This window comes from Danio rerio, chromosome 22 (genome assembly GCF_052040795.2).
Source record: "Danio rerio strain M-AB ecotype USA chromosome 22, GRCz13ab, whole genome shotgun sequence".
Classification (NCBI taxonomy): Eukaryota; Metazoa; Chordata; class Actinopteri; order Cypriniformes; family Danionidae; genus Danio; species Danio rerio.
Genome location: NC_141042.1, coordinates 9854552 through 9875000, shown reverse-complemented (window position 1 = coordinate 9875000; position 20449 = coordinate 9854552). Strand labels below are relative to the sequence as shown.

The 20449-nt window shown below is 41.9% G+C and overlaps 1 protein-coding gene across 1 annotated transcript in view; it reads right to left on the bottom strand.

Moving 5' to 3' along the window:
* LOC147838417 (uncharacterized) overlaps window positions 1-20449 on the bottom strand; it is a 115974-nt gene that overhangs the window by 21516 nt on the left and 74009 nt on the right. The window contains exons 4-24 of the mRNA XM_087303308.1: window positions 19904-20039; window positions 19013-19117; window positions 18825-18906; window positions 11514-11709; window positions 9543-11427; window positions 6784-6957; window positions 6510-6680; window positions 6110-6280; window positions 5518-5691; window positions 4913-5086; window positions 4601-4774; window positions 3579-3752; window positions 3264-3437; window positions 2975-3145; window positions 1856-2029; window positions 1547-1717; window positions 1293-1463; window positions 857-1027; window positions 491-661; window positions 221-394; window positions 1-70 (exon numbers count right to left, since the gene is read on the bottom strand). The exon at window positions 1-70 is cut by the window's left edge and continues 104 nt beyond it. Of these exons, the coding sequence (XP_087159434.1) occupies window positions 1-70; window positions 221-394; window positions 491-661; window positions 857-1027; window positions 1293-1463; window positions 1547-1717; window positions 1856-2029; window positions 2975-3145; window positions 3264-3437; window positions 3579-3752; window positions 4601-4774; window positions 4913-5086; window positions 5518-5691; window positions 6110-6280; window positions 6510-6680; window positions 6784-6957; window positions 9543-11427; window positions 11514-11709; window positions 18825-18906; window positions 19013-19117; window positions 19904-19926 (4950 nt within the window). The 5' untranslated portion in view covers window positions 19927-20039. The remainder of the gene's footprint in view (window positions 71-220; window positions 395-490; window positions 662-856; window positions 1028-1292; window positions 1464-1546; window positions 1718-1855; window positions 2030-2974; window positions 3146-3263; window positions 3438-3578; window positions 3753-4600; window positions 4775-4912; window positions 5087-5517; window positions 5692-6109; window positions 6281-6509; window positions 6681-6783; window positions 6958-9542; window positions 11428-11513; window positions 11710-18824; window positions 18907-19012; window positions 19118-19903; window positions 20040-20449) is intronic.

Below are 20449 nucleotides of genomic sequence, written 5' to 3'. Positions count from 1 at the left end.
TGAAGGATTTGAGTTAAATGCTGAAGCCAAAGCAGCACAACCTTCTGCTGTGATACACATGCTGCTGAACCTGTAGAAGAGAGACATAAGCTATAAAACATATCTGTAAACAATTTTGTCAATTTTTAAACATCCAATATGAAAATTACATAATATATATTTTATTTACTACAGTAAGTAGTTTGCCTTTGTTTTACACACTGGCTGAATAAACACTTACTTCAGCTTTTCCAGTCTACACTGTTGGTTTTGAAACAGAGTGTTGAAGCTCTTCATTCCTGAGTTTGCGAGTTTAGTCCCACTCAAATTCAGCTCTGTCAGATTTGATGGGTTTGAATTAAAAGCTTCAGCCAAAACACGACAATCTTCTTCTGACATACTGCTGTTATTCAGACTGTGTTGAAAGAAACACATTTACAGTTAAAGTCACATGTTACTCAGCATAACACACACCAGCAGCAAATTCACTGAAAGCGTTATTAGAACTTACATCAGTGTGTTGAGTTTACAGTGTTTATCTTTCAGTACAGCAGCAAGTTTCTCCAATCCTGATGGTCCAAGATCATGTTCAGTCAGATTCAGCTCTCTCAAGAGTAACAGGTTTCCACCCAGAACTTTATTCAGATGTTTACATGCTTCATCTGCATCATCACTCAAAAACCTGCAGGAGAGAAGATCAAGCAGGATTCATCAAAGTCTTAAGTACTAAGAGAATAATGATAAAAAGCAAAGTCTAATGGATACAGTACATGTGTGAAATGCTTTATGTGTGCAGCAGACTACATTAGTGAAACAATATAATAATCAATAAATTGCCTGCACATCATTTATTTTGTATTAATTCATTCAGTCTCACCTCAGTGTCTTCAGTGTATAGTCTGGTTTCAGTATCTTAATGAGCTCCTTCACTCCTGATTGTCCAGGATCATTTCCTCTGAGATCCAGCTCTATCAGGTGTGAAGGGTTTGATCTCAGAGCTGAAGCCAGAGCTTTATAACCTTCTTCACTGATACTGCAGTCTGAAAGACTAGATAGAGAAAATTGAGAAATATATATATACAAGTGACTTACACGTGAAGATAATAGAATGGATTCAAGTCATCTGAGAGTAGCAGTATATTATTGGTATGATAAATTTAAGTTACTAAGACTACAAGTCTAAGTCGTGTGTGTGTACGTGCGTGTGCGTGTGTATGTGTGTGTGCACGTGTGTCTTCATTATAATCAGTTAAGCAAAATCGTGTTACAAAAAATTTTATCATTATTCTTTTTTTAATCTTCAATAAACTCACCTGAGTTTTTCCAGTGTGCAGTTTGTGTTTTTTAATCCGCTCTGGAGTTTCTTCACTCCTGATTCCTGCAGATTATTGTTGCTCATGTCAAGCTCTTTTAGACTGGTCTCTGATCTCAGGACTGTAGCCAGAGCTGAACAGCTTTCCACTGTTACACCACATTTACTAAGACTAAAATAATGAACAGGAGAGGAAGAATTTACAAACAGTGATGCCAACAATTCAAACAGTGATTATTGAGAATGAACACTCACATGAGTGTGTTGAGTTTACAGTGTTTATCCTGCAGTAGAGCAGAGAGTTGATTCACTCGTGTGTCTCCTAGTTCACGATCACTCAGATTCAGTTCTTTCAGGAGTAACGGGTTTTTACCCACAATTCCAGTCACAAACTGACAGGCTTCATCAGCAGCAGGACTCAAAAACCTTCAGACATGAAATAGAATTTATTTTAATTCTTGAAACTCAAGATGCAAGAACAAATCGCACAGAATAATTCATTAGCAGTATTTTTCTTACTAATTCATATGCATAATTTATTTATGAAATGATTCCTTGTTTCACCTCAGTGTCTTCAGTGTACAGTGTGGATCCTGCAGTAACTCAGTGAGCTCCTTCACTCCTGATTGTCCAGGATCATTTCCTCTGAGATCCAGCTCTATCAGGTGTGAAGGGTTTGATCTCAGAGCTGAAGCCAGAGCTTTATAACCTTCTTCACTGATACTGCAGTCTGAAAGCCTACAAACAGTAAAAACAGCAATGTAAATTAACTTTGCAATTCAATTTCATTCATTAGTGCACAACAACAAACCATGAAACTACATCACAGCTCAGGGAAGCAGAAAGATGAGACTCTGCGGTGATTGAAAGTGTCCACTTGTAAAATCCCCTCATTCAATTCATTTTTATCTCTATAGTGCTTTTTTCTCCATTTAGATTGTGTCAAAGCTTTTAAGTTCTAGTAAATTAAACCTCAAATCCAGTGTAATGCAAACATCAATGGTGAAAGCCAAAACACTGAGGCCTCATTTACACTAACACGTTTTAGTTTTTAAACGGTGTAAACTTTGTATGCTTAATATTGAGGGAAAACTTCCAATCGGTGAATGTCTGCAGATTCCTCTATTTTTAGATGTCTCTGTTTTCCCATTTACACAAACACAGAGCAGCAGCGTTTTAAAACCAAAATGGCCTCTTTAGTGTTTTCAAAACGCTCCATTTTTGGGGCTCGAAAACTGGGGTAATGTGAATGGAAGGCATAACCGTAGCAAAACTTTTGAGTTTTAAAACTAAAACACTTTAGTGTAAACGGGGCCTGAATCATCTGTGTTTCTGCAGTTGCATTAAAGAAATTATTGATAGTGTTTGGGCATCACAAGATGCAAGTAAATGATCTACTGTGAGGGAGTCAGAAAGCTCTTGGTCTGGTTCATTTTAGACACTAATCTCTCCAAATGAGACACCAGCATGTTCATATCAATCTCTGTCTGGCACTGAGAAGGTGTGCAAATGACCAGATCATCAAGATAGGACAAGGCTCCTGCATTCCTTAACGGAAAAACAATGATCTAGCCTAAATATACTCTATTTCTGAAAGGAACTGGGTTCAAAAACGTAAAGACTCCCATCATAAGCCAATGCACAATACTCATTTTAGTTTGTTTTATAATCAAATGTACTGACTTGAGTATCTCCAGCTCACACACAGGATTCTTCAGTCCCTCACAGATCTCTCTGACTCCGGAGTCCAGCAGACGACTGTTGTTCAGGTTCAGCTCTTTCAGGATGGTTTTGGAGGAGAGAACTGTTGCTAAAACTGATGAGCTTTTCTCAAGCAGCTTACAATTATTCAGCCTAAACACAATAACGGCACTATTTAATATACAGCACACATTTAACCCACAAAAGATCAACAGCTCTGCATATCTACTCACACACTAGAAGTTTTAATGGATAAATCATGTTGACTCACTTGATTTTCTCCACTTTGCTATGAGGGTCCATCAAAAAAGCAGAGATTTTCTCTCCATCCAGATCTCCTAATTTATCTTCACTCAGATCCAGTTCTGTCAGTAATAATGGATTTACATCCAGAACTTCAGTGAGAAAATCACATGACTCCTGTGCAGCAGGACTTTTCAGAAACCTGCATGAAGTAGTTTTTTTTTTAATATATTTCTCACAATTTAATTGGTGTGTTTGCTTTATTTCCTAATCTAAACTAAACAATTTGAACCTCACATCTACATTCAAACTGTTTATTTTACATAAGTTGCAATTTTATCACCTGATGATTTTTAAGCTACAGCGTTCATCCAGTAGTAAATCAGTGAGCTCCTTCACTCCTGATTGTCCAGGATCATTTCCTCTGAGATCCAGCTCTATCAGGTATGATGGGTTTGATGTCAGAGCTGAAGCCAGAGCTTTATAACCTTCTTCTGTGATACTGCAATCTGAAAGACTAAAGAAAAAATATTAATTTCTTTAATTTATATTGATGAGAAGAATTGGTGGAAATCAGAAAAAGACAACAAATTAAAAACTTCTAAAATCTTAGATTACTTAGTCCTATTTGAAGTTATCAGGAATAAAACTGCAGTTTATATTCATGTTTTGGCTGAAGCAGATTCTTAAACCTGAAAACTGGTAAACATTTCAAAATAATGAAAGGACCAGCAAAGAGTCCTGATCTGAACCTTATTGAAAAATTACATAACAATCAATGAACTGTAGAGATGGCTGGAGGAAGCGGAGACTTAAAGAGATCGTTCATCTAAAAATGAAAATGCTGCCATCTTTTATTATTCCTTTCTGTATTCATAACCTATGAAAGTTTTGTTCTTCTGTTGAACACAAAATACATTTTGAAAAATGCTAGTAGTTGGCACCCACTGACTCCCATGGTAATTGTTATCTCTACAATGGAAGTCGACAGCAACAAGCATTTTTAAATATGTCTTTCATAATGTGTTCCAAAGAAAAACAAAAAAAAAAAGGAAACTCATTTACTCGCCCACATGATGGGGAGTAAATGATGAGGTATTTTTAGTAGGGAACTATCCCTGTAAGATGTAACATACTTGCTGACACAGGCATAATGAACAGATTTGTCTTGATGTTAGATTTATAATTAAAGTAATAATAAAATATATTTTTATTTTGTCATGACTTAAAATTGACATATTAACATGTAGAAATGTGTATAACTAAAAAATACACATTTGAGTTGTTCATTCTGTGTGGACAGAAAATATTTGCTATTCGTGATTCACACAATAATATTGGTGTCAATACAAGTTAAATACTCACAATAGTGTGTTGAGCGTACAGTGTTTATCATGCAGTAAAAGAACAAGCATTTGAAAGCTATCTGAGAGTCCTAGTTCATGTCCACTCAGATTCAGCTCTTTCAGGAGTAACAGGTTTTTACCCACAACTCCAGTCAAAAACTGACAGGCTTCATCAGCAGCAGGACTCAAAAACCTTCAGACATGAAATAGAATTTATTTTAATTCTTGAAACTCAAGATGCAAGAACAAATCGCACAGAATAATTCATTAGCAGTATTTATCTTACTAATTCATATGCATAATTTATTTATGAAATGATTCCTTGTCTCACCTCAGTGTCTTCAGTGTACAGTGTGGATCCTGTAGTAAGTCAGTGAGCTCCTTCACTCCTGATTGTCCAGGATCATTTCCTCTGAGATCCAGCTCTATCAGGTGTGAAGGGTTTGATCTCAGAGCTGAAGCCAGAGCTTTATAACCTTCTTCACTGATACTGCAGTCTGAAAGACTGTAAATGAAATAAGCGGTTTAGTTCTGCATGTTGCATATTAAATAAACAAAATAACCACATAAATAAAGTTTTGCAAAAATCTAGGCCAATATGCTTTTTATAAATCAATTTAGGCAATATTTAGCCACACAATATATCTATATCTATATCTATATATATATATATATATATATATATATATATATATATATATATATATATATATATATATATGATGCTTGAAAAAAATGCCATATTTAATGAAAATACATTATTAACCTAACATGTTGAATGATCAGTACATTCAAAACATAAATCCCATCATTATTTATTAACCATCATATTATTTAAAAATGTATATTTGTTTTCAGCCAACATAATAAAGAGTCATTTTAAGAATTTTGTTCACTATACTAATGTGAAAATGTACAAAAAATAAAAATACATACCTCAGTTTCTCTAATTGGCATTGTGTATTTTCCAGCAGAGGACAGATCTTCTCTACTCCTGAGTCTCCTAGTTTATTCCCACTCAGATTGAGCTCTATCAGGTGTGAAGGGTTTAAATTAAATGCAAAAGTCAAAGCAGCACAACCTTCTGCTGTAATCCTGTTATTATTCAGCCTGAAGAGAAAGAAGACAAAGAAAGGAAACATTTTCAGCTATAACACACAAGTATACAAAAGGAATTATAGTTGTAATATTGTTTCATTAGACAAAGGGTAATAATGTACATCCAGGTAGATGTTATCTTAGAATAAAGCCAGATGGGCTTTTTAGCAGCTTTTAATTAAGACTGAAGCGCTCTATTCTACAAGGAAATAAATAAATAAAATAGATTGAACATAAAACAATAATATGTGCTGTAATAATTCACCAACTCTTTAAATAGACAAAGCTTGAAGGATGAAAAATGTAAACAATTGCAGCATACAATATTCAGACACAAGATGGCACCAATTTAGTGATTTCATTTAAAAAAAAAATTCTTACAATAATATACATTATTTTTATACTTTTGAAAACAATGTGCAATACTCACATGAGTGTGTTGAGTCTACAGTGTTTATCCTGCAGCAGAGCAGAGAGTTGATTCACTCGTGTGTCTCCTAGTTCACGATCACTCAGATTCAGTTCTTTCAAGAGTAACGGGTTTTTACCCACAATTTTAGTCACAAACTGAAAGACTTCTTCTGCAGCAGGACTCAAAAACCTGAAGGGAAGATGTTAAATTTAATTCACTTTTAAACGTTTTTTAATGAAAAATAGCATCTGACAATGTATAAAATCGGTTAATTTTCTTTGATTAAAAATAATTTACTAAATAAAATATTTGGATGAAAAGCAAAAAAACAAATCCCAAATAATATCTGACCTCAGTTTTGCTTTACACTTTGTATCCAGTAGTATCTTTTATTTTGTATTAATTCATTCAGTCTCACCTCAGTGTTTTAAGTGTATAGTCTGGTTTCAGTAAATCAGTGAGCTCCTTCACTCCTGATTGTCCAGGATCATTTCCTCTGAGATCCAGCTCTATCAGGTGTGAAGGGTTTGATCTCAGAGCTGAAGCCAGAGCTTTATAACCTTCTTCATTGATACCGCAGTCTGAAAGTCTAGAAAAGCAAATAACATTTTTACTTATATACTGTATTTATATATATACAAAATTACAGAACTGTTATTAACAAATTTAAGCAAATAAAGACATCTGCTCACCTGAGTTTCTCCAGTGTACAGTTACTGTCCTTCAGTCCATCAGAGAGCAGCTTCACTCCTGAATCCTGCAGATTATTATTGCTCAGGTCAAGATCCTTCAGACTGCTGGAGTCTGATCTGAGAACTGAAGCCAGAGCTGAACAGCTTTCCTCTGTTAGATTACACTTACTGAGCCTGAAAATAAATACAAACACTGAAGATTCACAGCAGATCTATAAAAGCAAGATGTATAGCTGAATCAGCAAACAAAATGAATTAAGTTTAAAAAGCTCAGAACAAAAGATAACATACTGTAACATTCATTTGTTCTACAAAAACACATGTTCTAATAGCTGATGGCTATTTAAGACAACAAATAAACAATTTTGAGAGTGTTGAAAATATTTTAAAGGGCACCTAGGTTACCCCTTTTTTCAGATTTAATATAAGTGTTTTGCATCTCCAGAATATGTCTGTAAAGTTTCAGATCAAAACACCCATCAGATTTTTCATTATATCTTTTACAAGATCCTATTTTATACATTTTTCCACCAGGGGGTTGTAGTCCTCCCCGCCTACCATTTTTAGTGCCTTTCTGCATGCCATAATCTTCTACCTCGGCTGCGTCAGACAACAGACAGACTTAAAGGAAGCAGATCTCAGGTAGCGTTTGTGAGAAATACTACAGAAAGAACTTTACCAATGAGTAGTTGTTGTGCAATTACATCGATGAGTCACACACAATGTCATTACAAAGTTCACACGTGCGCACACGCATACATACACCGCAGCAGACATTCACACACACAGACATACAGAGCGCGCATTTAGCTTTGCACTGTTTTTGAACGCAAATGTGACAGGATACAGCTTAATCTCTGCTGCTGTATAAATATCTGTTATGTTAATGTACAAAGTGAAGTTTTAAAAACTAATTTCGAGAGGAGCATGTGATATGATTGACTGCAGCTGGTCAACCATCTACATTCATTAGATAGCCAATCAAATTAATCCTAACTCACCATAAAAAGCCTAGCTAGACCTACTCCCTTATCTTCGTTTTCCGAAGAAACCACCCATCCACCCCTTGTTTTCCATTCCTTTTTTACCACAGGGGAGCTCTCGAGAAACACCTGATCTTGTACTCCCCTCACACGCTCTATGGACCTGGCGGGAGCCCTGGGCTCAACTATCTCCGAGCTCAGGGTTCTCTCCCAGGACAGCATGTCAAACCTGCTAACAGTTGTCAAACAATATATAAGTGTAAACTCTTAAAATAAACCTGATTTAACGTCCACAAACCAGGATTGAAGTGTCTTCTTTTATAATTGTTCTGACACGTGGCTGTGCTGATGAAGTAAAGCTGAAGTAAATCGCTGTCGCAATTGATGATTGATGATCCTAGAACTGAACAGACCTTTTAATCCTGGTTGCTTTGTGCACGTCTGGTCTTGTTGACATGATTATACACGTGACAAGTTAATATGCGCAGCTGTCAATCAATTCGGTGGGCGGGGAGACCGCACTCCTACGTCAAGTTGCGGTCGCTCTAAAAACCGCTCCAATTGGTCCACCGTTTTTATGTAGTTAAATAAAAAAAAAAAGGACTGGGTGCGTTTATATCACCCCAATATGGCGGTCTATACACTATATCTACATACGTCTGTACAAACAGCTTGAAAAGTGGATTTTTCACCATACTATCACACCAACACTATTACATGTCTAATATTTCAGAATTGTTAATTGTTGTTAAAGTAGTCACTTAGTATCAAGGTTTATGAATCTGGCCCGGGACAGTAAAAGTGAATGAAGATGCAGGTGATTAGGCTATTTAGGTATTGCATGACCGGCCTGACCAGTCATTTGTCCAATTTTAGATGGTCTGTTGTCATGAGACCCTCATGCTAAAACTCACAGCCACATGTATGCTTGTGTGTGGCACCTCAAAAGGCAGAGGGTAAAGGCCATGCATCAACCACGTGCTTACATTGAAAAACAATGGAAAAGTAGCACAGCTTGTTACAAGTTGATCATATGCATGATAAAATTATGACAGAATTAAATTTATGTAAATGTAATTTAAGCCATATTAAGTCATAATTTAAGATTTTCTTTCAAGATATTTTTCAAATGTTTGTTGCATGAGTAAATAAATTCAGTCAAAGAATTGTTTAAAGAGACAAGCAGTCAAGTTATTATCAAAAGACAAGATAAAAGAAAATCAGGAAAGATGTAATTTTACGCCCATCTATAAAGCTGTAATTATAAAGTTATGCGAATTATAAATAAAATATACTATTATTAGTATATGTATGGTTCTTAGGTAAAAAAATAAATAAATAAATAAATAAATAGCATAAGCAAAAATCTGTATTTGCGGTGACACTTAACATAAAATCTGAAATCAACCTAAAAAATTACAATGGGTGCATCTCTCTAAGAAAATAAGTTATTATTTTTCCTGATAATGACATTTAATTAACACCCTCTGCATACTGACCAAAGTTTTGCTTGAGCTATGAACTGTTTCACACCTTAGCTGAGCATCTCAAAACCACCATTTAAATTTTATTTTAAGCTTTAGTCCAGTGAAGAGCAGCTTTTCTCCCAATTCCTGTAGAATATTATTGTACAAATACAGCTCTTTGAGACTGCTATCTGATCAGAGAACTGTCCTCAAAGCTGAATAGCTTTTGTCTATTAAGTTACAACTAGTTAAACTACAAGGGAAAGATGCAAGATACACAACACATTTTCATTTATTTTGACTGACTTACAGTGCTCTTTTGCAGGTTTTGATGACAGCTAATAGCCTGATGAGACACTCGTCAGATTTCTTGAATTTCTGAAGCTCAAACTCCTCCATCTCTTCATCTGATGTCAACAACACAAAGACCAGAGCAGACCACTGGGCAGGTGAAAGGTCAGAAGATGAGTACCTTCCTTTGCTAAGGTGGCTCTGGATCTCTTTCACCAGAGTTTGATCGTTTAGTTCATTCAGACAGTGGAACAGGTTGATGGATCTCTCAAGAGAAAGATTTGCTTCAAACTTCTGCTTGATGTAATGAACTATTTCCTCTTTGATCTGGTCATTGTGGTCTTGCTGCTGATCTACTGTTCTAAAGAAATACTGAGGTATTTTCCAAATGCTCCAGTTATTGTGGTCTTGCTGTGTCAACAGGCCTTTTAAGATTCCACTGTTGGACTGAAGTGACAGACCAAGGAGGAATCGAAGGAAAAGATCCAGGTGTCCATTGTCACTCTCAAGTGCCTTGTCCACTGCAGTCTTCAGCAAATCAATCATGGACACATTTCTATTTCTTGTGTTTTGATCAAACACACTTCTCTTGTTGATGTTCAGAATCAGATGTGCATAAAGGGCTGCAATAAACTCTTGAACACTCAAGTGAACAAAGCAGTACATGGTACCAAGAACAATCCCTGTTTCCTCCTTAAAGATCTCAGTACACATGCCTGAGAACTTTTCAGCTTTATAAACGTCAATACCACAGGCTTCCAGGTCTGTTTCATAGAAGATCAGGTTGTTGTTTAGCAGCTGCTGAAATGCCAGTTTCCCCAATGAAAGGATGGCGTCTTTATCCCAGGACACATCTGGTTTGTTTTCTCCATCATACTTTTGTCTGCTCTGCTTGATCTGAACGTGCAAGAAGTGTGTGTACATTTGTGTCAGAGTCTTGGGAGTGTCTTCAGTGTTTGATTCCTGCAGTGTTTTGGAGGCGTCATCAGCCTGATTGTTTTCCACATTTTTTCTCTTCTTCTGTAAAATGTTCTGGAGAACAGTGGCTGAAATCCAGCAGAAGACTGGGATGTGGCACATGATGAAAAGACTCTTTGATTTTTTAACATGATCAATGATTTCTTTGGCCAGACTCTCATCTGTGAGTCTTTTTCTGAAGTACTCCTCCTTTTGTGCATCATTGAATCCTCGTATCTCTGTCAGCCGCTCGATACAGTCAGGAGGAATCTTACTGGCAGCTGCTGGTCTACTGGTGATCCAGATGAGAGCAGAAGGAAGCAGATTTCCCTTGATGAGGTTCGTCAGGAGAACATCCAGAGAGGCTGGTGACGAAACATCACGACATGTCTCATTACCAGCAAAGTTCAGAGGAAGACGACATTCATCCAATCCATCAAGGATGAACAAGACTTTGAATCGATTCCTTCTTGTAAGTTTCAGTCCTTTTGTCTCTGGGTAAAACTGAGTTATAAGCTCCATCAAACTGAGTTTTTCTTTCTCCTTTAAGTTCATCTCTCTGAATGGAAGAGGAAATATGAAGCTGACCTCTTGATTTTCTTTTCCTTCAGCCCAATCCAGAACAAACTTTTGCACAGAGACTGATTTCCCGATGCCAGCGACTCCTTTTGTCAGTACAGTTCTGATCTGCTTGTCTTGTTCAGACGCTTCAAACAAACGTCTGCATTCAACCTGTATCTCTTGAGCTTTATGACGTCTGGAAGTAACTTCAATCTGCCTGACCTCATGTTCAGTATTGACCTGTTCACTGCCACCCTGAGTGATATAGAGATCTGTGTAGATGTTCTTCAGGAGTGTGGAGTCTCCTTGCTGTGCAATTCCTTCCAACACACACTGATACTTCTTCTGTAGGCCACATTTCAGCTGATGAATGAAGAACAGCTCATCTACACACAGAGGAATATACACAGAACAATATATCATTGTGCTCTTTAATATTTTATAATTGACATTAAGACAGTGAGTCTCTCACCTTCTAGAGTATCTGCAGCTTCATCTTGCTTCATTTCTCTCAGGAAGTAAAGTGTAAGATCAAGAGCTGTTTCTCTGATGCTGCATCTGTTCTTATTAAAATCCTTTACAAGGTATTGTGTGTTTTCTTTTCGTAAGATTTCCTTAAAATTTTCCAACTCTTTCTTCAGGAAGTTGAACATTTTGCTCTCAAGCCCCTACAAGCAAAATAAAAAAACAGAACAATTAAAGAGACAGTTCAACCAACACTGAACAATCTGTCATCATTTACTCGCTCTTTACTTATTTTTAACCAGTTTGAGTTTCTTAATTCTGTTGAACACAAAAGAAGATTTTTTGAAGAAAGCTGGAAATTAATGATGAACCGATGGAAGTTGATGATTACTGGTTTCCAGATTTCTTCAATTTATATTTTTTTGTGTTCAACAACAGTAAGATACTGGTGTTCAAATTAAGAAAAGGTCTGGAGCCTTTGAGGGAAAGTAAATAGTGAGTGTTTTCATTTTTGTGTGAACTGTCACTTTAAGCCACACTGCACATCCATACTGATTCAGAACGTTCGAGGTTACAGAAGTAACCCTTCGTTCCCCGAGGAGGGGAACGGAAGTGCCATAGAGTGGATGAAATCCACGAATGGGAGGATTCGGTTCAGAAGCCGCTTGTCTGAAAGAGTATTGAACGGGCCAATGAATGCAATGAATTGGCAGCGTAAGCTTGCACAGGTGTACTTCATTGCCAATTATCCCAGCATATAAGCACACCTGGAGCGAGCAGACGCCATCCTTTTAAGCTGAAGAGACTTTCAAACAGCTAAGGGACAGTCATTATGGCGACGGAGTATGGCACTTCCGTTCCCCTCCTCGGGGAACGAAGGGTTACTTCTGTAACCTCGAACGTTCCCCTTCGGTTGGGGAAATTCAGTGCCATAGAGTGGATGAAATCCACGAATGGGAGAAGTATGGAAAGCGCCATAATGACTGCACCTTACCAACGCCCCCGATGAGGGGATTGTCAAGCAAGCGTGACGCACCCACATCATGGGAGGCGCGGTCCTCCAACGTGTCCCTGGCCCTAATTTATCCTACTTCAACAGAAGTTTTACGGATTTAGATATATTTTTGGGAAGTCGTGAGCATCTAGATAATTCTAGGAAAATACGACAGTACGTTGGGAAGCGTGCAATCCCGATAGGGAGGACGCTGCGGAGGCCATCCGTTACCCAAGGGGGGATAGATGGCAGAATTTACATATGGACTAGCCCTAAAAAGGGGGAGTACGCATAGCAAAAGAGTGGTTAGCGGAGAGGGAAGACACGGGTCCGCCCAGGGGGGGGACTTAACCGTGGCGGAATAAGCATATGGGATCGCCTAGTGGGGATCACGCTTAGCAGGCACCTTTACCCAAAACGCGGGCTGACCAGCGGGCAGACCTACAACGTAGTGGGCCAGTAAGTGACTCCTCCGCTGAGTCAGTGCTGGGGGCCACGGAGGAATCTGCAGGGCTCACCTGACGGGGAACTTTACTGACAGATAAAAAGGCGCACGTACCTCCGTGTTAGGGAGAATGGCGCAGCAAGCGTGTTTCAACACCCTACCGAATTGTTTCCTCAATCACCAAGGGTTACCTAATACCCTTGAGGAAACCAGCTCCACTCGCAGATTGTAAAACCTTGCAAATGTGTTGGGTGTCACCCAGCCCGCAGCTCTACAGATGTCTGTTAGAGGGGCGCCGCGTGCGCGCGCTCGAGAGGATGCGAAGCTCCGAGTGGAGTGCGCACGCGCTCTCGGGGGACGCGGCTCACCTCGGCTCTGATAGTGAAAGAAAGGCATCCACAATCTAGTGGGAACTTATTTCGGTATGGCACTTCCCTGCTGCCGACCACTATAACAGACGAAGAGCTGCTCAGATGATCTAAACTCTGAGTGCGGTCCGGATAATACGCAAAATGCGAACTGGACAATAAAGAAGGGCTGGGTCTGCCTCCTCCGAGGTCAGCGCTTGCAGGCTCACTACCTCGTATTAAAACGGAGTGGTAGGAACCTTGGGCACATATCGCGGGCGGGGTCTCAGGATGTGAGAGAAAGCCAGCCCAATTACAGGCACGAGTCACTTACAGAAAAAAGCCTCCAGGTCCCCGACCCTCTAATCGATATCAACGCGACCAGCAAAGCTGTCTTCAGGGACAGAAAGATACTGAGTCGAGGATCGAAGGGATCTGACGTGGCTTGTGTAGCGAGGGCGAGATCCTAAGAGGGCATGAGAGGGGGCGGGGTGGATTAATTCGCTTAGCGCCCCTGAGGAACCGGATGATGAGGTTATGCGTTCCTACGGTGCTGCCAGCCACCGCGTTATGAGAGGGGAGATGGCAGCCACGTAACCTTGAGTGTGGCGACAGCCTGCTCTCCACCTTCTCTCGGCGTAAAGAAAGCACAACGCTGATCTGGCAAATTACGGGGGTCTTCTCTGCGAGAGACACACCATTCAGTGAATTGACACCACTTCAGGGCATAGGCGCGCTCGGGGAGGGGGCTCTAGCTAGAGTGACGGTATTAGCCACCGCAATCGGAGGTTACTTAAGTCTTCCTCGCGTCTAAGGACCTCCAAAGATCAGCAAGGGTGCCAGATGGTGCCCTGTCCCTGAGAGAGTAGGTGCTCTCTCGAAGGGACTGCCAGGGGAGGGCTATCGCGAGGGAGAGCTCTGACATCCAGGTCCGGTTGAGCCAGAGGGGTGCAACCAGCAACCTGTTCCTCGTCCTCCCTGACCTTGCACAGTAACTGCGCGAGCAGGCTCACTGGGGGAAACGCATATTTGCACATGCCCCGAGGCCAGCTGTAAGCCAGTGCATCCGTGCCGAGAGCACTCGGTCAGGGAAAGAACAACTGGCAATGAGCGATCTCGGGGGAAGCAACAGATCGATCTGGGCTTCCCCGAATCGCGCCCATATCAGCTGAATAGACTCGGGGTGGAGTCTCCATTCTCCAGGACGTAAGGCTGCCGTGAGAGCGCATCGGCTGCACGGTTGAGCTTGCCTGAATATGAATGGTGAGCAGCGATTTCAGCCGCGGATGACTCCAGAGGAGCAGATGGCGGGCGAGTTGAGACATGCGGCGAGAGCGCATACCCCCAAACGGCTGATATACGCCACCGCCGCCGTACTGTCCGTCCTGACCAGCACGTGTTGCCGCTCCAGCACCGGAAAAAAACGGTGGAGAGCGAGGAACACTGCCAACAGCTCCAGGCGATATGCCAATGCAACTGGGTACCTTTCCACAGGTCCGCAGCCGCATGCCCGCAACGCACAGCCCCCCAGCCCTTGTTGGAAGCGTCTGCTGAAACGACAACAAGACTGGACGCCTGTTCTAGAGACACCCAGGCCTGTAGGAACGAGGGGTCGCTCCAAGGGCTGAGGGCGCGGCGACACGCATGCCATGCGCGTCTGGGGACTCGATCGTGAAGCCAGTGCTGAAGTGGTCTCATATAGAATAATCCGAGCGGCAGAAGCGGCTGCGGATGCCATATGCCCCAGGAGCCTCTGAAATAGTTTTAGTGGGACCACTATTTTACTGTCGAGCTCTCTCAGACAGTACAGCATCAGCTGAGCGCGCTCTCCGGAGAGGCGCGCTGCCATGGTGACCGAGTCCAGCTCCAGCCAGAGAGAAGAGATCCTCTGCACGGGGGCGAGTTTGCTCTTTTCTCGGTTGACCTGAAACCCCCACAGGTGGAAGTGCCAGAGCACTTTGTCTCTGTGCATAATCAATTGCTCCGAGAGAGGGCAAAAATCAGCCAGTCGTAAAGAAATCAAGTATGCAGATGCCCGCGAGCCGAAGGGGCGCTAAGGCACCCACCGCAGGCTTGGTGAGGACCTGCGGAGACAGAGAGAGCCCGAAGGGGAGGGCTTTGTATTGCCAAGCTCGACCTTCAAACGCAAACCGCAGAAACTGAAGGTGGTGAGGTAGAGTGGAGACATGGAAATACGCATCCATCAGGTCTAATGCTGCAGACCAACCCAGAGGACGAACGCACGGGAGGATGCGCTTCTGCATGAGCATTCTGAACGGCAGCTTGTGCAGGCAGCGGTTCAAAACGCGCAGATCTAGGATTGGCCGTGACCCGCCGCTCTTTTTGGGCACGATGAAGTGTGGGCTGTAAAACCCGCTCTCCATCTCGGCTGGAGGGAGCGGCTCGATTGCATCCTTCGCCAGGAGGACAGCAATCTCCTCTCGCAAGACAGGGGCGGACAGGGGGCTGACCCTGGTGAATACACACCCGCGACTTGGGGGGCCGTTTCGCGAACTGAATCGCATAGCCGAGTCTGATTGTGCGTATGAGCCACCGCGAAGAGCTGGCCCGTGCTAACCAGGCAGGCAGAGCTCTCGCTAATGGACTCATCGCTACAATCGCTGACGTACCAGCAGTGGGGCAGCGCGGAGTGGGTGTGCTGATCCGAGAAGCGCGCAGGTCCCACGGAAAAGCTGGAGGTGAGATATTTGCTCTCACTCCGCACCCGAGCTCCGGAGGGGAGGCTCGAGGGGTGGGAGAAAGGAGACCGTCCTCCCAGCGCTCGTGAGCCACTGGCGAAACACACCGAATCTGCAAGCTAGAAAGCATGGCGTCCCAGACTGGCAGATTTCGGGCTGTCACATCCGGGGAAGTGGAAAAGTGCCCTTTCATAATGTTTTCATGGCAGTAAAAAGTGCCGTTGGAAATGGGGCCCCGCCCTCCAGCGGGGAAAAAGCAAGTTCCCTCTTCTCCAGATGGCCTGTCCCAGGGACGCTTGGCGGTCCGTTGCCAGACTTAGCGGCGTTCTGGGCAGGGGGGCTGCCTGCTTCCGAGGTGCCCGACGCGCTCGCTTCGCCAGAGGCGTGTGCGGGGGGGGGAGCAGCTCTCTTAGGCGGGCGCCTTCGGCGAGGAGCAGGTATGAATGGCACGGCGGGCGAAGCGGGCTACGGACCGCCGATAAGACATCACCCATCAACTGCTCTCTCACCGCCTTGAATTCCTGGGTGAATTCACAGACGGTGTTGCTGAACGTGGCTTGGGATATGGGGAAAGTCAAGAAACTTTGTCGACTTCGCGCATATCAGCCAGGGGTGGCGCTCCTGGATCACTAATGTGGACATCGTCCCCCCCAACGCACACGCAGCGGACTCAGTAGACTGAAGAGCTAAGTCGGCGGCGGTGCGAAGCTCGTAAGCCTGGGTTGGACCCACCCTCGTGCAGCTCGGCCAGCGCCTGCGCTAGGTAGCACTGGTAGGTGGCTATTGCATGCAAGGTGGAAGCAGCCTGGCCTGCAGCTATGTAAACTATAGCTCCGAGGGAGGTAGATAACTTACAGGCTTTGGTTGGGAGACGAGGCGGACCCCGCCAAGAAGAAGCGCCGCGCGGATTTACCGCCATCGCGCACTCAACCTGAGGAATCGCCACATACCCCCTGGCTGTTCCACCGTCAAGAGTGGTGAGGGTGGAGGGACACGCAGCACGAGCAGAAAAAAGTGCTTTTCAAGACTGCGTGAGCCTACTGTGCACCTCCGGGAAGAAGGAAACGCCCCTCTAGTCGGTCCGGCCACGGAGCTGGGGGATAAACCATCTCCAACCCACGGCCGAAGCAGCCCGGGAAAGCACGGCTAACATGTCCGTTTCAGGATCCGTAGTGACAGCGCTCACCAGCCCGAAGGGGGCGAGCGGGTCTGGATCATCATCGGACAATGAAAGCCCACCCTCCGATGCCGCGGTGGACGTCTGGTCTCCGGTGTCATCGGGCGTAAGGGCTACCATCTGTTAGACGGATAGCTTCCCCCGCCCGAAGCTTGGATGGAGCGCTTAGAGGAGCGGGAGGTCTGCGGGCCCGTGGGCGACGGATTATCTCTAGCTTGAAACCCTCAGATCTGCCCGAGTGCCCGCTGCAGAGCAGGGGACAACTGGGGTGGTTCGCCCTTTTGCAAAGGCTAGCCGCGATCTTTACTGCGCAACAGTCATGGCATCGCAATGACGACATGAACTGCCCGTGAGCAGCGCATTAACATGCTGGACCCCCCAGGCATGTAACGCAGTGCCCGTGCCCATCATCCGAGGACAGGAAACCACCGCATCCAGAAACGCACAGTTGGAGCGCCGTCCTGAAAAGGACGTGCTGCACGACTGTGTTGCTCTTTCTGTGAAGTTTGCAACTTTATACGCACCGCTCTGGAGGACCGGACCCAAAGAACGCCAGGCAAGGGAGAAACCCAGCTCGACCGTCTGCCGCTGCGTGTACACACTCTGGACCGGGAGAATGCTCTCGTTCACTCAGAATCGCTGGTCACAGCAGGAGGAACCCTCATCGACTCGATCATAAAGTCTCTGAAGCGAAAAGGATGGCGTCTGCTCGCTCAAGGTGTGCTTATATGCTGGGATAATTGGCAATGAAGTACACCTGTGCAAGCTTACGCTGCCAATTCATTGCATTCATTGGCCCGTTCAATACTCTTTCAGACAAGCGGCTTCTGAACTGAATCATCCCATTTCGTGGATTTCATCCACTCTATGGCACTGAAGTTCCCCAACCGAAGGGGAACAATAAATTCAATAATAAAAAACTTAGTTTACAATGTTTATTTGCTGTTAATTTTAACAAACAAAAATTAATTGGAATTATCTGCTTATATATAAAAATGGTTTAACTCGTTGTTTTATTGGACCAGAGAAGACATTTTCTTGATGATAAGTAACTTTGCCATTCCAATAATTCTGCTAACCCTAAACTAACATTGCTATACTACTTTAATATTCTAATGGGAGTCAGCTGAAACGCTGAATAAGTTTAAGGCTGAAGCCAGAATATGATTGTGCATTGTACTGTCTTTTGAATTTAGAAAAGAGCACTGCACTGTGCCTTTATGTTGCTAGGCAGCCACTATATAATACATAGTTGACTCTTTTCCAACTGAATTGTCACCCCTCCATGTTCTGCCTGTGTTTTAAGTTCCAGTTGTAAGTGTGATTTTGTACAGACTTGTTTTTGTGACAACACCGAGTCTTGTACGTCTGTGAGAGAGCCATTGTGACATGCACAGAGCGCAGTGTCAAAAATTCGAAGTCTAGCAGGTGGTAAGATTACATGATTGCATAAGCATAAACTCGCTGCCTTACAATGTCTAAAGTGGACTATCAAAATAAAGTGTTTCCAAATAATTTTATAATATTATTCATACTTTAATTGTAATTATAATTTAGTTATGCCAATTTAATTAGTAAACGAACTACTGTGTTTATTATAAATATTAATTATATGTTGTTTTATTATAAACGCAAGAACATTTGTACATTTCTTACCTTAAAGATGCACTGAAGGTCTTTGAAATTATTGCAGCTCCTTTGAGGATGGAGGTCAGATTCTAATGTCTTATATTGAAACCTGTGAGCAAATAAATAAAATACTGATTTGCAGTCTTATATTAAGTAGTCACAGAAGATTATGTAACAGTGAGTGTGTGACCAAACTGTAGAAATGTATGAAATACGTTTTATTTGATTTTGTTTTTGTCTCACTGAAGTTTGGCATGTGACCTTTTGACTGGTCACTCTTCACAGACACAGAGCTGGACACATGTGAGCCTGATCTTACACTGAAGACACAAAGAACAGAAGAAAACAGATGTTTTACTACAGAAGAATCTTCAGCCAAATTTGACATCAGTTAATTTTGATAACATTAATTAAATTTAAGTTATTAAAGTATTTGCCCCTCTAATGACTATGAAAGAACCTTTGCAAGCTTCACAGCATGATCCATTTTTCATCATGAATGTATGTGTTATGTGTATTTTTATGACTGAAATAAAGATCAAAACCAAGTTCAATAAAAGTTACCAGAAAATGTGTTGATTTTTATTTTAATATAGAATTAACTAACCAGGTTCTAACAAACATACCACTGTTTGGGTAGAAATGCAATGTTATAATACACATGAAATGCCTTTTGGCTGTTTTCTTCTTACTAAAGTTTGCCATGCCACCTTTTGAAATTTCACTCTTAAAATTTAACAGACCTGAACACGTGAACCTAATCTTACACTAAAGTCACAAAAATACCATGCATACTCTGGCTTGGGCAGAATAATATTATTAATGTGTATGTGTGTTATTTGCATTTACTAACCACTAAACGTCCTTCAGGAAACCATAACACAACATCCTTAAGTTCTATACTTCCATTAAGCTTACTTAGTTTTGTTAAACATTCTTATTCAATCAGATTTAAGCCCCTTTTAACCTTGAACAAAATAAAGTAATTATGGTATGTTTTGTTTGCATTTGACATGGCAATAATTAAAGGTTTTGTTCTTTAACAGGAACATTCTGGTTTTGAATTCAAGACTTCAGTATAAGATGGTTCTGTGAGCAGGTCTCACCTGTGTTTTTTTGAGGAACTCATTTTAAATGCAGTCTTTTCCCTCACTTCTATGACATACTAAACATTAACAAAGGTGAACAATGTTTGTGTAGCCGGAGACAATCAGATGCTCATCACGAACTGATAATGAGTTTCTGAAATGAAGATCAAAACAAATGCAATTAGTATACAGAAATCATTTAAATCCTAGTCTAATATACATTCAAATATGCTTAGTTAAACATTGAGGAAAAACAGTATGCTATTACACGTTTATTCAACAAAAGAGCAACATTAAACTGGCCTAATAATCATTTCTAACGTACTGTATCGACACCTCAAACCAAAAGAATTGGCCCGGGCACACCGGCCTATAAAAGCTATAGAGGAACTTCCGCCTGCACAAAACACAGTAATCACAACACGATTATAACGACACAATTATCACATTATCATAACACGATCATAACAACACAACTAGATATTAAAGTTTGAGGACAAACTTTATGGTGGCTTGAAAAGCCGAATCTGAAAGTTTGAAGTGGTTTTAAAGTATAAATAGAAT